The sequence below is a fragment of the Sturnira hondurensis genome, unplaced genomic scaffold, assembly GCF_014824575.4.
Source record: "Sturnira hondurensis isolate 20B ecotype Veracruz unplaced genomic scaffold, ASM1482457v3 Scaffold0009719, whole genome shotgun sequence".
NCBI classification, from domain to species: domain Eukaryota; kingdom Metazoa; phylum Chordata; class Mammalia; order Chiroptera; family Phyllostomidae; genus Sturnira; species Sturnira hondurensis.
This window is the reverse complement of record NW_028082350.1, coordinates 3141279-3158642: the sequence shown is the minus strand read 5'-3', so window position 1 is coordinate 3158642 and position 17364 is coordinate 3141279. Positions and strand designations below refer to the sequence as shown.

General features: G+C 41.0%; 2 protein-coding genes across 2 annotated transcripts in view; both read right to left on the bottom strand.

The window, feature by feature from the left end:
• Positions 1-17364, bottom strand: part of JAML (junction adhesion molecule like) — a 38596-nt gene that overhangs the window by 19205 nt on the left and 2027 nt on the right. The window contains exons 2-4 of the mRNA XM_037057484.1: positions 8993-9054; positions 5345-5499; positions 3811-4036 (exon numbers count right to left, since the gene is read on the bottom strand). Coding sequence (XP_036913379.1) covers positions 3811-4036; positions 5345-5499; positions 8993-9035 — 424 coding nt within the window. The 5' untranslated portion in view covers positions 9036-9054. The remainder of the gene's footprint in view (positions 1-3810; positions 4037-5344; positions 5500-8992; positions 9055-17364) is intronic.
• Positions 16245-17364, bottom strand: part of MPZL3 (myelin protein zero like 3) — a 28270-nt gene continuing 27150 nt past the window's right edge. The window contains exon 7 of the mRNA XM_037057485.1: positions 16245-16630. The gene's annotated coding sequence lies outside the window, so the exon portion shown is untranslated. The remainder of the gene's footprint in view (positions 16631-17364) is intronic.

Sequence of the window (17364 nt, the reverse complement as noted above, 5' to 3'; positions counted from 1 at the left end):
GTCCAATTTTAGTTTTCTGAGAAAATTCCATACTGTTTTCCATAATGGTTGTACCAGTCTGCAATCCCACCAACAGTGGACCAGAGTCCCCTTTTCCCCACACCCTCTCCAACATTTGTTGTTTATTGCTTTGTTTATGATAGCCATTCTCACCGGTGTAAAGTGGTTATCTCATTGTGGCTTTAATTTGCATCTCTCTTTTAGCAAGCGATATTGAGCATCTCTTCATGTGTCTCTGGATCCTCTGTATGTCCTCCTTGCAGAAGTGTCTGTTCAAGTCCTTTCCCCATTTTTTAATTGGGTTAGTTGTCTTCTTAGAGTGAAGTCGTATGAGTTCTTTGTATATTTTGGAGATTAAACCTTTGTCTGTGGTATCATTGGCAAATATGTTTTCCCATACAGTTGGTTGTCTTTTTATTTTAAAACTGTTTTCTTTAGCTGCGCAGAAAGTTTTTATTTTGATGAGATCCCATTTGTTTATTCTTTCCTTTATATTCCTTGCTCTAGAGGACATATCAATAAAAATGTTGCTGCATGAAATACCTGATATTCTCCTGCCAATGTTCTCCTCTAGGACTTTAATGGTTTCATAGCTTATACTTAAGTCTTTTTTCCACCTTGAATTTATTTTGGTGTATGATGTAAGTTGGTGCTCGATCTTCATTTTTTTGCAGGTAGCTGTCCAGTTCTCCCAACAACATTTGTTGAAGAGGCTATCTTTACCCCATTTTATGTTACTGCCCCCTTTGTCGAATATTAATTGACTGTAGAGAGTTGGGTTTATTTCTGGGTTCTCTATTCTGTTCCATTGGTGTATGTGCCTGTTCTTATGCCAGTACCAGGCTGTTTTGATTACAGTGGCCTTGTAATACAGTTTGATATCAGGTATTGTGATCCCTCCTACTTTGTTCTTTCTTAACATTGCAGCTGCTATTCGGCATCTTTTATGGTTCTATATAAATTTTTGAAGTGTTTGTTCTATGTCTGTGAAATATGCCATTGGTACTTGAATAGGTATTGCATTGAATCTGTAAATTGCTTTGGGTAGTATGAACATTTTGATGATGTTACCTCTTCTAATCCATGAACACGGTATATGTTTCCATTTGTTTGCATCTTCCTTGATTTCTTTCTTCAGTGTTGTGTAGTTTTCTGCATACAGGTCTTTTACCTCCTTGGTTAGATTGATTCCCAGATACTTTATTTTTGTTTTTGCTATATTGAATGGGATTTTTTTCTTGATTTCTGCTTCTGCTGATTCATTGTTAGTATACAAAAATGCCTTTGATTTCTGGATATTGACTTTGTATCCTGCTGTTTTGCCAGGGAACAGTTAACTTCTATTCTGCACACACTATGCAAAAATAATTCAAGAAGATGGAAGACTCCCAAACTCTTTTTTTTTTAATATTTTATTTATTTGTCTTTAGAGAGGAAGGGAAGGAGAGAAGGAGAGAAACATCAATGTATGGTTGCTTCTTGTGAGTCCCCTGCTGGGAACTGGCCTGCAACCCAGGCATGTGGCCTGACTGGGAATCAAACCGCGGTCATGTAGTTTGCAGGCCCGGGCTCAATCCACTGAGCTACAGCAGCCAGGCCCAAACTCTTTTTATAAGGCCAGTATTATCCAAATTCTAAAACCAGGTAAAGACACGACAAAGAAAGAAAACTACAGGCCAATATTGCTGATGAACATACATGCTTAAATCCTCAACAAAATATTGGCAAACCACATGCCACAATACTTTGAAGAGGTCATAAATCATGATCAGGTGGGATTCATCCTAGGGATGCAAGCATGGTGCAACATTCACAAATCAAGAAATATATCACATGAACTATATTTTTAAAATGCAATAATAATAACTAAACCTCTGAGTCCTTTCAATGTACCAGGCATATGGGGGATACTCTGTATCATCTACCAGCTAGTCATTATAATAGTCTGATTATATTCACTATTACCCTCCTATTTTGCAGAGGAAGAAAATAAAAGAGACCAAAATGACATGGCCAGTAAAACAGGGCTGGCACTCAAACACAGGCCTGAGTGAAAAAAAGTATAAGCTTTCTCACTCACTATATTCTGCCACCTCATACTAGTGGAAGGTTGGCTGACTCCAGAGTGAAAGTGCAGGAAGTTAGTGTTATTTTTATTTGTAAGAATATTGTCTACAATATTTAAATAAGAACAACTAAAAAAATTAAAGAAATAGAATCAGAAAATTTATAAGCCGGAGGGTAAACTTTGTAGAGAAAATTATAGATGACTGCACAAATGGAGTTTTCACATGGGAGGGCAAAAACCTTCATCAAGCAAGATGGATAACTTTGCACCAGTCACCAGGCAAACTTAGGAGTTGGATTTATTCCCACTCGTGCTACAGGGAAAAAGATATACAATTTGCCCCACTGAGTACTAGGGAAATATCTAACTACACCTAAAATTGTTCTAGCCTGTTTCCATAGGTTTTTTTTTTTTAATCAGATCCTTTTGGTTCATTCCCTGTGTGTGTCTGACTCTTCTAAGCAGGAAAAGGCATTCATTTTGTAGGTCATCCTTATATGGACAAATGTTTGGGCACTGCATTAGAAGATGCAGCCCAGACATAATCCTTGAAATCACTGGCAACTGATTCATTCCATCTTCCTAGAGAACCACAGCTTTGGAATCAAGAGAAAAATGTCAATTGAAAAAAAGTAGAAAAAATTAGGAGAGGCCAAAAGCTACCTTCTACAACTCCATTTTTAGGAGTTAAATTCAAGTGAGGGACACTAATTCAAAAATTTCATTCATTCAACAAATGTTTATTGGTTGCTTACTCTTGTGCTAGGCACTGTGCCCAGAGCTAGTCAGGAACAAAGAACAAAGACCCAGGAAACAGGGAAGACATGACTGAACAGGTGTGATGGACCACCAAAGAGAAGGACAGGGTTCTCCAGAGGAGCTCATTAAGAGTGGACCTAAACTAGCTGGTGAGGAGGGGAGGGTATAGATTCTAGCTAACTAAACTGCAAGGTTTCCTGAAGCCACAGACTAAAAAAATTTTCAAATTCTGTGGTTTTCAAACACTTTTAAACAGCAGAATTCTTTCTTTAAACAAAATCTTACTTGGCAGCCCAATAAAAAATCAGGAAAAAGATGAAGGACTATGGTGGCAGTGGAGGTGGAAGCTAGAGGTCCTGCCTGACTAGGTCCTCTATCAACTCCTCTGTTTCACCCTTTGTGTGACCTACCAGGTCCCTTAGACTTTGAGGTTCTACAGAGTAGTTTTTAAATCGCCAGTCTACTGAAGCCACTCCCTCTATCTACAAATGGGAACATGAGAATCAAAGAAGTTAGGAAAATCTGCTCATTTCTTTTATATCCCTCAGAGCACTTAACATAGGTACTAAAAATATGGATGTAGCATCAATATGGATAAATGATGAGAAGCATCAGGTATAGTAAAAAGAACATGAACTCTGTTGTCAAAGGTGACAAGGTTCAAGTAATGGATATGACATTTTATAAATACGGGTCCTTAGGCATAGCCACTTAACCTCCCTAAGCCTCAGTTACTTCATCTGTAAAATAAAAAGAACAGTACTTCCTTCATAGAATTTTCAAAAGGATGAAACATGTTTAAAGTAACAATAAAATAATCATCATCATTATTTTAATATAAAGAGCACTATTTGCTGAGGACTCATTCTGTGGTCAGCGTGTAGCCCAAAAGTTGGCGTTTACTCACACAATCAGTTCCCTTCCCCCTCTTTGCTCTATAAATCTCCAGCCCCTCTCTTTTTTCTAAGTGAGTTTTCATGTACCTTTGGGCTCCTCTGGTAGTACATGCAGCACCACAGGTGTTTTGAACACATGGCTCTCCATTTCAAGGCGAATTTCACAGGTATAGATTCCTTGGTCAGCCTCTTCCACATTTTGGAGGAGAAGAGAACCGTCATTGTGTGAGATGTCCCCCGCTAAGCGCACACGATTCTGGAAGCGTCCCACAGGCACACTGAGGTTTGCATAATAGTATAGCACGTAATCATCCTGGAAGACAACACAACATTGGGGAAAAACTAGTATCAGTGACACAAGACCTAGGTGTCTGGATTCAAAAGACCCTGTTCTATGGTGTCAGCATAGCTATCATCATTATCGTGATCAAAAAGTATTTGTTTCCCAGTTAGTAGTAATAATGTGCCAGGCAATAATCTAACTTGCACAAAGCAAGATTCTGCGGCTCATTTATACAAAAACAAGTAGAGAAATAGAGTCCATACTTTTTCATTTGGAACAGTGTAAAGTAAAATGTAATACCCCCTCTGAAGATCACCCTGGGGATTCAAACTCACAACTTTTGAAAACCACCTGCCATCTTCATCCCATCTTTTGCCATGGCCCCCAGATCACAGGACACTCAGAGGCATGATGTGCCCCATGGCAGGCTGCTGTGAGAATTCCAGAATGTTGGCTGTCATCACTCCTTCTGCTGTCTGCCCTCCTCTAGGCAATTTATCATGGGGCGTGAGAAGTCATCAACAGGGAGTGGTTTAAAGACTGGGAGAGAAAGCCCTGAGGAATCCCTATTTCTACTTACACCATGGGAATATCCCTCTTATAATAAGTAGTAATAAAAACTTGAGTGAGAGAAGCATTATAAGAATAGCACGATCATTTGCAAACATTGGGAGCTTGTTGTTAGTAACACATTACTTAGGGCATACTTCACAAATGATCCTGACATATAAGTATCTCTGCAACATCTCTATGAGGATTAATACACTGTTTCCTACTCCAAAGAGCTCCCACGAAATACCTTCATTCAGCTATGCTACATCTGCACTTCAAGCAGCTGTGAAGGAGGAGAAGCTTCTCCAGCATGTAAATGGGGCAGTGGAACACTGAAAAAACTATCACTGTGATGTCATTCTTATGCTTAGACCATAACCCTTCTGTCTACTCAACCAAAGTACTCTTACCATCTCACAGCCTCCCACCCCATCCCATGCACCTATGCTCCTCTACAAAGTGAAGAAATTGAGAAAAGAAACTAAAAGAACTTTATAACTTTAGAAGCTAACTCCCATTAGCTTCTAAATGACCTGAACAGTTAAGCATTACCATTATTATAATCACCTCCACCTTCACAAATGGAAAAGTGGAAGCTAGTGAGGCTGGATAACTTGCCCAGCAGATTGCGCAGACAAGTATCCAGGCTGAAAAGAGTTCTAACAAGCCCCAGAGCCCACCCTCTTACAACACCCTCATGGCAGAAGACCTGATCCTCCCTCTCCCCAACTATCCTGACATCATCACCAGAGCTTCAACTACCCTGTAATGTTTCCTCCTACTTACCTTGGCATACTCCCCTGATGAGAATATCCAGTCTACCTTGGTTATACGTTTCTCTTCTGTGCTGTGGAAAACACACCCCATCAGGGCGGAATCACCCACGTGGACTGTTAGCTCAAGAGAGGAAACGATCAAGTCATTCAGACCCAAGAAATAACCTATAAAAGTTAAAGGCAAGAGGAAACATCATTTAGACAAATACCCTCAACAAAAATCAGTGTTAATCACCAAGTACCATACACCTTCCCTCCCCAGATGTCCCAACATGGACAAAGTATTCAAAGGCTCCTCACTCAAACCAACGTGGCCATCGCAAGGATAAGAAAAATACCCTCTCGTTACCTATGTGGCTAAAACTAGGGGGTTGTGCAATCTTCACACTACATAAATACAAAACTGGTCCCATTCTCCTAGCTAGTCCCTTCCCCTTTTCCAGAATTCCTCCCTGACCCCATCTCCCATCTCCTTTCTAAAGAAAAAAAGAAGAACCCTGAAGTCCCTACTTTCAGATCATGTGCTTAAATACCCATAAACAGGAATTGAGACAACTGTCACTCTTGGTTTACCATCATCAGTTCCCTAACTGAAATCTGAATTCACAGGTATTTCTGCTTCCTTCTTCTTTTTTCTTTCTTTAGTTCCTTTACAAAAGCTTATTTCTGAATCTTCTGGCTGTGCTGAAGGCCCTTGTAATTAGGCCAATACAGAGCATAGCTCTTCCCTTGAATCTGTTTGGTGTTTGACTTCTCCTCATGTCCCTCTCCAGTTCTGCCAACAGCCCTGGCTTTTCAGTCTCTAGATGTTTGAACACATAGTACCATGCCACTATCTGTAGGCCACTCAAGTAATTTCTCTTCTCTCTGAAAGAGAAAACCATTATACAGCTATTTCTGTTTCCACAAGATATGCTTTATGCAAAGACAAAAACATTAAGAAAGACACATTTAGAGACTGATGGGTGCCAAAGGAAAGGAGGGGCTGGGGGTACTGGGTAAAAAAAAGTGAAGGGATTAAGAAGTACAAATTGGGCCCTGATTGGCATGGCTCAGCTGGTTGAGTGTCTTCCTGCAGAGTGAAGGGTCACCAGTTTGATTCCTGATCAGGGTACATGCCTGGGTTGTGGACCAGTACCTGATTGAGGGCCTGCGAGAGGCAACTAATCAATGTTTCTCTCTCACATCGATTTTTCTCTCCCTCTCTTTCTCCTTTCCTTACCCTCTCTCTAAAAATGAATAAATAAAATCTTTCAGGGGAAAAATACTTTTAAGAAGTACAACTTGGTAGTTACAGAATAGTCATGGGGATATAAATTACACCATAGGGAATACAGTCAATAACTTTGTTATAACTGTGTATGGTGCCAGGTGGGTACTGAAAATATCAGGGGGAACACTTTGTAAAATGTATGATTGTCTAACCACTACGCTGTAAACTGTAATTGAAAAATAAAAGATAAATTAAATGGCCTGGTTGAGTGTTTTACCACAAAGCAGAAGGTAACCAGTTTGATTCTCTGTCAGGGCCCATTCCTGGGTTGTGGGCCAGTCTCCAGCTGGGGACATGTAAGACGCAATCAATCGGTGTTTCTCTCTCATATCAATGTTTCTCTCCCTCTCTTTCTCCCTCCCTTCCCCTCTCTCTAAAAATAAATGAATAAAATCTTTTTTAAAAAAAGAAAAACATGTTTAGATACTCGCCAGTTTATATCAAACAGGAACAAAGTGAACACATGGGAAAATGAATAATGTGCCAGTCTCTTCATCCAAGCTGCTGCCCTGAGAGGAGTGATAACTTCCTGCCCAAGAGCAGGCATACACACACCATTGGGAAGACATAAAAGAAAACATGAACTCTAAATACTTGGGAGGAAATTATTTAGAAATAAATAAAAATTAGCTCTAAAACCAATTTGGAATTTTCCACAGGAAGAACTGAGCAAATTTACATGTGGTTAAAGGTATAAGAAGCTATTTTTTTAATGTTAAGCATGCTATATGTAGAATTAAATGAAGGTATGTTAGAAAGCACAAGCAGCAACTAAAGCAAAGAGAAACTTATACTTGACCAGTAACCTTTGTAGAGAAATGGCTAAAGAAAATGAGACTTTCTACAGGAGGAAAACCTCTACAAAGAAGTATAAAAACTATGATGCCACCAAGCCATGACATACAGGGTTGGACTGTTTGGGTTTTTTTTTTTTAAGATTTTATTCATATTTAGAGAGAGAAGAGAAGGTGACCTGGCTGCTATGGTTCAGTGGATAGACTGAGTGCCGGCCTACAAAACAAAGGGTCACACCGGTTTAATTTCTAGTCAGGGCACATGCCTGAGTTAGGACAGTCCCCAGCTGGGGGTGCGAGAGAGGCAACCACACACTGACGTTTCTCTCCTCTTTCTCCTCTCTTTACCCTCTCTCTAGGAATAAATAAATAAAATCTATAAAAAGAGAGAAGAAGAAAAACATAAACGTGTGAGAGAAATACTGACTGGTTGCCTCTCACACACCCCCAAGTGGGGACCTGGCACATGCCCTGACTGGGAATTGAACTGGCGATCTTTCAGTTCAGAGGCTGGCACTCAATCCAGTGAGCCACACACCAGGCAGAGCCAGGGTTGGATTGTTAACTCTATGGGTAGAAAGGCAAAAACCTGCAGGCTACTTTACAGACTGCTGGGAAAATACCTAAGCAACCATTAAATCATTTAAAAATTCATTAAACAATTCTCTAATACACACCATTTCCACATGTGTGTGTGTTAGTACCTACTCTATGTTGCCTGGAACTAGAGCAAAGGCAATTCTTCTGTGTACTTCAGTGAGTCAGTGTTTAGGTCACCATCCACAGTTAAAAAAAAAACTAATAAAGAGAAAAAAAAGCTATGAGAGCAAAGCTTCTAATTAATTTATTCTTCCTACAGAGATACATTCATGGGATACAGAAAAAGACAATATAGTATAAAAGGATAAGTTGGAAACAAGTGAAGATGAGAAATGAGCAACAAGTACTTATTAGGTTACCTATGAACAGGAGACTCCAGCCTGGTCTGAGAAGACAGCCAGAGGAGGCTTTTTAGAAGAAAGTGAAGCCTAAGGAGGAACCTGAAAGATACGGAAGCTTTAAGCAGGCTTGCTAAGGTAAAATGGCGAGAGAAGGCTCCCAGCAAAAGAAACCACCCAAAATTAGGAAAAAGCTCAGTGCATTAGAGGAACCACAGGAAGACTGGCATGGCATGAAAACACTTATAGGAATTCTGGAACTTTCTTTGGTAATTTCATTTCCTGATCTGACACTAGCTATGGTCTCAAAGATGACAATTTAAAGTGCAGGAATGCCAGAAGAAGGTTTTCTCTGTATCGCATAGGAGGGTCCTAAAACACCCAGTAAGGGCCCAAGGCATTGTTTCCACTAGAAACAGAGGAAGATTCAGCTTTCCAAGAAAAAGTCTGCTACATAGCTTCTAAAACAGCTGCTTCAGCAAAACAACTGTTTCCACAAAACTACAAAGTTCCAGGTTAGGGTTTCTGTTTCCAACAAACCAAAGCAAAATGGAAATACACAAAACTAGCTTTTGAAAAGGCATAAGACTTATGAGAAATCACATCTCCCCCACCCCCACTGCCACTTGCTCCCTTGGCTTCTACTTACTTACCCAGTAATCCTAGCATCAGGATGAGTTTCCATAGGCGAAACATGCTGCACTCAATTTCCAATCTTAGGATAAAAGAAAAAATCAGAAAATAGTTTCAGGAGCAGTTCATTAATTTAACAAACCAACAATGAGTTCCTCCATAGTCCAGCCTCTGCCTGAGGCTCTAGGATATAGCATTAAACAAGAAAGATAAGGCTCCTGCTCACTTACAGAGTGCCTGTGGGGGAGATAGAGAAAAAAAGAAGCAAACAAAAGAATAATAAAACAGCTGATGCTGGTAACTGCCATGATAAAACAAAATAGTGGTGTTGGGTGAGTCACTTGGGGGCTGCTTTAGACTAGCTATAAGAGAAGATTAGGTGAAAGTTGCTTTTCAAGAAAAAAAAAAGTGCCCTGACTGGTGTGACTCAGTGAGCTGGCTATTGTCCCTATTGGGGCACAAGTCTGGGTTGTAGGTTAGGTCCCCAGGATAAGCAACTGATTGATGTTTCTCACATTGATGCTCCCTCCCTTTCTTTCTCCCTCCCTTCCCCTATAAATAAATAAATAAATAAATAAATAAATAAATGACATCTTTAAGACAAAGAGAGGAAAAAAGCAAATAATTTCAGAATATCCTTGAGATGACAGTTTCCCATAAACAAAAGATTACAGAACTCTCAGCCTGAAATTTTTACCTATCCCTCCAACTAAATTAAAACTACTACTTTTAAACATATGAAGAATATTCAGAACATGTGAGAAAGGAGATACACAAATCAGGAGGAATATTTCAACACAGTTAAGGCATTCACCAAGCTCTACGACACAAAGAAGCCACACAAAAGCTTTTTTCTTTTTTACTTTTTTAGGCAGGGCAGCACGGGTAGAATAAGAATTGGGTGAAGTTATCTTTCAAATGTCTATATTATCTCTGTGGTATTAATTCCACTGTTACAGAAAAATGAAGCGACCAGACACCGAGGGGTTCAGGAGCACGATCTTTATTACGTGCACGGGCTCAGAGGAGAGTGACCTCCAAATTCTGAGCCCCGAACAGTGGCAGGGGTCTTACTTTTATACTCCTGTCTTTCTTTCTAAGCTACGTGGCAAAAGCAGGTTACAGGAGCAAATGCAGAAGTTATATCTATTTCCTTATTCGGGGATAAAATGCTAGATCTCTCTAATGATTGCCTGGCAGAAGCAAGTTACAGAAGCAGATGCGGAAGTTAGATTACTCTGTGGCATTCTTAGACTAGCGGGAGGGGGCTTTTTCCCTATCATTCCCCACTGTGGGTGCTTAGACAGCGTTTTCTTCTGTCTCAGCATCCAATAATGGGACTCTCTGCTCTTGTTGTTGCTGGAGCATAAGGATGCTGCTAGTGGTCTTCCGTACTAGTGCTCCTCTAACTAGCTGACTACTGTCCTGATGACCCAGGGTCCTACGGTAATGACTAGGATGAGGATGATCAGGGGTCCTAGGATGGGGGCTAGGAGGGAGAAAAGAGTGTTCTGCCACCAAGAGGTGGCTCCCGTCTCAGCTCCAGGCCGTAGTCTGTCTTTAAGTTTATTTATGCGTTGTATGTTCTCTTCAACTAGGCCACTTTCATTAACAAAATAGCAACACTCTTCTCCTAGGAATATACAGGTCCCTCCTTTATCTGCCGTTAAGAGATCTAAAGCCCACCAGTTCTGCTGGGCCACTCTAGCTAGAGATAGGATCTGGCATTGCAGGGAGGCCATAGAGGTTGCTACTGATCCTAAGGCCTCATGGAGTTCTTGTCAGAGGGCTTCTTGGGACTGCAAGCTTGTGGCTAATCCTGCTCCTCCTACACTGATACTGGCAAGTGAAGCCTTCAAAAGGCAGTGTGCCGGTATACTGGATGCCCTGGTGAGGAACCTTGGGTGCCTATCTGTTTGGCTGACCTGGGGTTCTGCCCTTTCAATGGTTTTCTGAACTGTTTTCCTGTGGTGGGGCCGTGGGTTGCACTGGTGGGGCCTAATAGGGTGGCAGCTGGAGAACAACTAATTCATCTTCTTGGGCCTGATCCTGATGGATGGGGGGTCTAACCCTGGCAACTAATACAGTTGGAGTCCTCAGTCCCCGGAGCCGCGCACAGCACGTTCCTGAGCGCGTCCCGCCCGAGGTCCCTTTGGGACACTTGAGTTCCTGCACACTGACTCAGCCATCTGGGCATGTCCTGGGCTAATTCCTGCCATCTGTCTATATAGGGGTATTGATCTGGGTGACCTGGCTTCCCTGCAACTATGAGGTGAACTGCTCTAATGGTGGACAAGTTTAAAGTTCTCTAGGGGGGCCAGCCGACTCTGAAGGTCGGCCATTCTGATGTGCAAAAAGTCTCTAGTTGTTCTGCATTCAGCGACGGGTCCTGCCCTCTGAATTTACTGAAGTTCTGAAGCATACAGTCTAGGACTGTGGAAGGCCCGCCTCCCATGGTCTTCCTTTCGCTGGACGCAGACACACAAAGGGTGGGGTTCACTCGCTCGCCCGCCTGGCCTGCTCCCTTGCGGGACAAAAGGTTGGTCTTGGCTAAGGTTGCCCCAGCAGAATTCGGGGTTAGCTGCCAACCGTTATGCCGTATGACCTGACACAGGAACCGCAGGTTGGGACCCAACCTTGCTCCGTAGGTTTTTCACCCGTGGAGCCACAAACACATGCACTCTCACTTTCACTCTCAGACACTCAGAAGTTAAACATTCCCTCCCCGAGTGAGGATCTGGTGATCGGACTACCTAGTCTCGATCCTCAGGCAGATCTGGGAGGACTCAAACCTCCCTTCCTAATCTCAGGTCCAGTCTCCGGGGCACTTATCAATCTGGTGCCTTCTGATAGATCGTGGTCCGATACCCTCACTTCCCGTCTGGAGTCGCGGGCTGGCGTCCAGTGCCCCGACCAGTAGGGGCCTAAGAAATCTCAGGGCACATGCTCCCCCCGTCCCTAGTCGGGCCACTGGCCACCTGGCCCGCCCTGTCCAGCCGGCGGTAAATCGGCCCAAATTTATGTAAGGTCGTTTCCTGGTCAGGGAACCAAAATGTTACAGAAAAATGAAGCGACCAGACACCGAGGGGTTCAGGAGCACGATCTTTATTACGTGCACGGGCTCAGAGGAGAGTGACCTCCAAATTCTGAGCCCCGAACAGTGGCAGGGGTCTTACTTTTATACTCCTGTCTTTCTTTCTAAGCTACGTGGCAAAAGCAGGTTGCAGAAGCAAATGTGGAAGTTATATCTATTTCCTTATTTGGGGATAAAATGCTAGATCACTCTTATGATTGCCTGGCAGAAGCAAGTTACAGAAGCAGATGCGGAAGTTAGATTACTTTGTGGCATTCTTAGGCTAGCGGGAGGGGGCTTTTTCCCTATCACCACTGCATTCTGTTCCTGGGAAAGGAATCAGTTTTACACAGTACCTCACAATTTTCTTAATGAAACAGAAGGACACAACGCCAAGGAGTTACAATTCAACGAGCCTTGCATTCCTATCTACTACTGCAGCTGACCTCAGCCATGATCCTTGTACCTCTAACATCTGGCTACTGGAGGAATTCCACTTCAGAACCTGCTAGGAGGAAGGTCTTTTTTTGTGCATTAACATCACAGTATTCTACCCAGCTCTGGAAGTCCAGCACTTATTGCGGCCATTTAATTTATGAAAAATGACTTCTTAAAAGATTCCTTATCTGTATTCTAACAAACAAAATCCTCCATCTGGAAAACCAGAGTCAAACTGTTCAAGAAGGTCCTACCCTGGGTCCCAACTTATGCAGAGAAGTCAGTTGACCTTGCTCAACCTCAGTTTCTCACCTACGACATGGGGATTAATAGTGCAAGAATAAATATGATAATGTAGATAACAGTGCTTTGAAAAATAGAAAGCGTAAGATCTTATTTTTTCTTTTTTTTTATTGTTGTTCAAGTACAGTTGTCTCCATTTTACCCCATCCACCCATCAGTGGAATCACTGGATCAAAAGGCAGTTCCATTTTCAGTTTTCTGAGGAAATTACATACTGTTTTCCACAGTGGCTGCACCAGTCTGCATTCCCACCAACAGTGCACTAGGGTTCCCTTTTCCCCACAACCTCACCAGCACTTGTTGTTTGTTTATTTGTTTATGATGGCCATTCTCACTAGTGTGAACTGGTATCTCATTGTGGTTTCAACGTGCATCTCTCTGACGGCAAGTGATGTTAGGCTTCCTTTCATATATCTCTGGACCTTCTGTATGTCTTCCTTAGAGAAGTGTCTGTTCAGGTCTTTTGCCCATTTTTTAATTGGGTTGTTTGTCTTCCTGGAGTGCAGTTGTGTGAGTTCTTTATATATTTTGGAGATCAAACCCTTGTCTGAGGCGTCATTTGCAAATATATTTTCCCATACAGTTGGTTCCCTTTTCATTTTGCTGATGTTTTCTTTAGCTGTGCAGAATCTTTTTATTTTGATGTAGTCCCATTTGTTTATCCTTTCCTTTATGTCCCTTGCTCTAGGGACATAAAAATATTGCTGTGTGGAATATCAGATTTTCCTGCCTATGTTCTTCTATAGGATTTTTATGGTGTTGCCACTTATATTTAAATCTTTTATCCACCTTGAGTTTATTTTTGTGTATGGTATAAGTTGGTGATTAAGTTTCATATTTTGATGGTAGCTGTCCAGCTCTCCCAAAACCATTTGTTGAAGAGGATATTTTTACTCCATTTTAAGATCTTATTTTTTACAATCTGAAAGTCATACAGGAAATAGAGTGTGTAGCTTTCAGGGTAGATTGTGGATTCAGAGTATCTACCTTTACAAGAATAGCAAATGAGTACTCATAATGAACTGGAAAACTTTTAAGTTTCAATTTTTAAATCCCATCACATCAATGTAAATAATTACTATATTAACTCAGATGTACCAAAAGTAACATTAAGTTCCCCAAGTACATCTAATGAAAATACAGAACTCTCCAAGATAGCCACAGCCCTATGGGTAAGCATGATAAAGGGCTCACTTTATAGTATGTCATAACTTTAATGCATCATATCAGGGACCCCTAAGATCCCTGGCAAGTTCTGGATGAATTCTTCTCCAGGAAGTTGGTTGGGCTCCCTCCTCTGACCAGCAAACAGCTCTTGTACATTTCCCAAAGCAGTGCACCATTTGCATGGAGAAGAAATAATTGATTTACATGTCTAACATCAAACCACATTAATTCTACATCCTTGAGGGCATAACCATACATGTCTTACTTATGAGTGTCCCATACCTGTGCTACAGTACTAGTCAAGTACCCAGCATACACTGAGCAATTGATGATAGTTGCCAATATGACCATCGAATTAAAATCAACTTAGATATCCTGCAACTGAACCACTCTATTCTAAGAGGAAGCCAGCAACCCCCAAAGACCCTGAATTTGATTACCAAACTCAAGTTGCTCAGAGCCACACCCAAACTATTTTTCAAATTCTAACGACACGCAAACAATATGATGAATAAAAGATACCCATTTTCAGTTCTAAATACAAAATACTGCATTAGAACTGTATAAATGAATAGAGAAGCAATGATTTAACAAACAAAATAGAACAAATCAAATTTTTTTTAAAATTATCTTCTCTAGTTCAGACCTTCTGGTAATTAATTCTTTGATCTTTGGGAAATCACTCAATCTACCTGGAGACTAGGAGACTCCCTAACATTAAAGGATCAGACTTTTTTTAATCCCCCTAGTTAATGTGTCACCACACTAGAAATCAGTAGTTCATATGTAATAAACCAGAGAAGGTTATACACCAGGTATTGTCTGAGCACTTTACACATTAACCCATTTAATTCTCACAACAACCCCATGAGGTTTTACAGATTAGGAAACTAAGGCACAGATTGGTGAGTGACTTGCCTAATAACACACACCAAGTGAGAGAGGCATGATTCAAACCCAGGCATTCTGGATCAGAACCTTTCTCCTTAGTACTTTGTATTGCACCCCCATATTTGTGATAATAACCAATTTTTAGGGCAAAGCTTCTCTGAACTTCATCTGCCAAAACAAGATTAATCTGCTCCCCAATTAAAATGTTCTTCACATCCCCTTCACCTAGTTAACTCCTGTTCATCTTTCAGGTCTCGAGTTAAACTTATTCTGAGCCCCCTTCCTGGGCCAGATACTGAGGCACATGTTCTAATAATACTATTGACCTTTTCTTTAGGGTTTGTCACAATTTCTAATTGTCCATTTATTTGTGTGCTTGTATAAGTCTTGCTTTCCCCATCCTCACCCCTCCAAGACTACAAGCTCCATGAAGCCAAGAACTGTGTGATGTGCTACTACGTAGTGCCAGCATAGAAGAAAGGCCCAGGGTGAAAGCCAGTGACCACCTGTCACATGAGTTAATACAGGGCTCAGAACACTCTAGTCAAGTTTCAATGTCCTAGTTAGTAGCAATTATACAGAATTCCCAATCATATACATACCCAGTCACCAAACTGTGAATAGTCACACATATATGTATATGATAGACATTTCTAAATATACATATGGGTATATATAAATTCTGACATACATGTGAATAATAAAATACTGAATTCTATATATAATACAGTTGATCCTTAACGTGCAGGCTAAGGGTGCTGACCCCACACAGTCTAAAATCACAAGTATAACTTCTTAAAAAAATATTTTACTTACTTATTTGTAGAGAAAGGGGAAGGGAAGGATAAAGAGAGGGAGAGAAACATCAATCTGTGGTTGCCTCCTACACACCCCCACCAGGGACCCGGCCCAAAACCCAGGCACACGCCCCGACCAGGAATCAAACCCGTGACCCTTCGGCTCACAGCCCACGCTCAATCCACTGAGCTACACCAGCCAGGGCCACAAGTATAACTTTCGACTCCCCCAAACTTAACTACTAATAGCCTACTACTGACCACAACTTTACCAATAATATAAACAGTTGATCAGCATATATTCTGTATGTTATATGTTTTATACACTGTATTCTTACTATAAAGTAAGTAGAGAAGAGAAAATGCCATTAAAAAAATCATAAGGAAGATCCCTGGCCGGTGTGGCTTAGTGGACCGCAAAGCAAAGGATCGCAGTTCGATTCCCAGTCAGGGCACATGCCTGGGTTGCAGGCCAGGTTTCCAGTTAGCGGGTGTGCGAGGGAAAACCACACATTGATGTTTCTCTCCCTGTCTTTCTTTCTCCCTTCCCCTTTCTCTAAGAATAAATAAAATCTTTTTAAAAATCATAACAGAAACTACATTTATAGTACTGTACATACTTATTGAAAAAATCTACATATAAAGTGGACTCACACAGTTCAAAACCATGTTATTCAAGGGTCAACTGTATTTATATACATCAGGTCCTCAAATAACCTCATTTTTTCAACATCATTTTATTGTAACAATGATAAGAAAAAACTGATTGCCAGCCAGGGTCACTGTCTGTTTACACATCCCCCCCATGTCTATGTGAGAGTCTGGTTTCCTCCTACATCCCAAAGATGTGCATGTTAGGTTAACTAGTGTGAGCAAATTGCCCCAGGTTGAGTGAGTGTGGGGGTGTAAATGGCTCTGTGATAGAAGGGTTTCCTGTCCAGGGTGGGGTCCTGCCTTGCCCTCTGAGCTGCAGGATAGACTCCTGCTACCTACAACCACGAAGTGGAAAAAGTAGGTTAGAAAATAGTTATCTTACTGGTTTTTATTAATCTTCCCTAACTGTATGTATAGCTCACTTTTATTTTCGTGTTTAATATTAGAAGTGTTTGGAGTCTTTATTTAGAAATTTAGTGACGCTTTTGTGATTAGAAATATGCTATAAGAACTTAACTCTTGTTTACATGAGTCTATGGTAAAACCAGTTTCAGTATATACTGATTCCTTTAAAGCACGGGTGTCCAACTCATTTTCACCAGAGGACACATCAGCCTCGCGGTTGCCTTCAAAGGGCCAAATGTAATTTCGACTCCTTAACAGTTAAGGAGTAGTTACATACAATCCTAAAATTACATTTGGCCCTTTGAAGGCAACCGCGAGGCTGATGTGGCCTCTGGTGAAAATAAGTTGGACACGCCTGCTTTAACGTCAGTTTTGGAGAACTTATTGACAATATTAAGGACATATAGTATATAAAACAAATCTCAGTCTTTAAAAATCCACCGAAGCATTCAGATGCACCTTAAAACACCTTAATAATAACAGGCTCCATCTGACTTCTCAATTTCTATTCTGCTTACTTCTCCAGACACTAATTTATCTTCTCAGCAGATATTCTTGAGATAATCCTACGTAGTAAGTTATCTCATATTTTGGCTAAATGTTTTGACTGAGCTTATGACTCTTTCACTATATAATATCTAGCAAATATCTTCTATCACTCCTG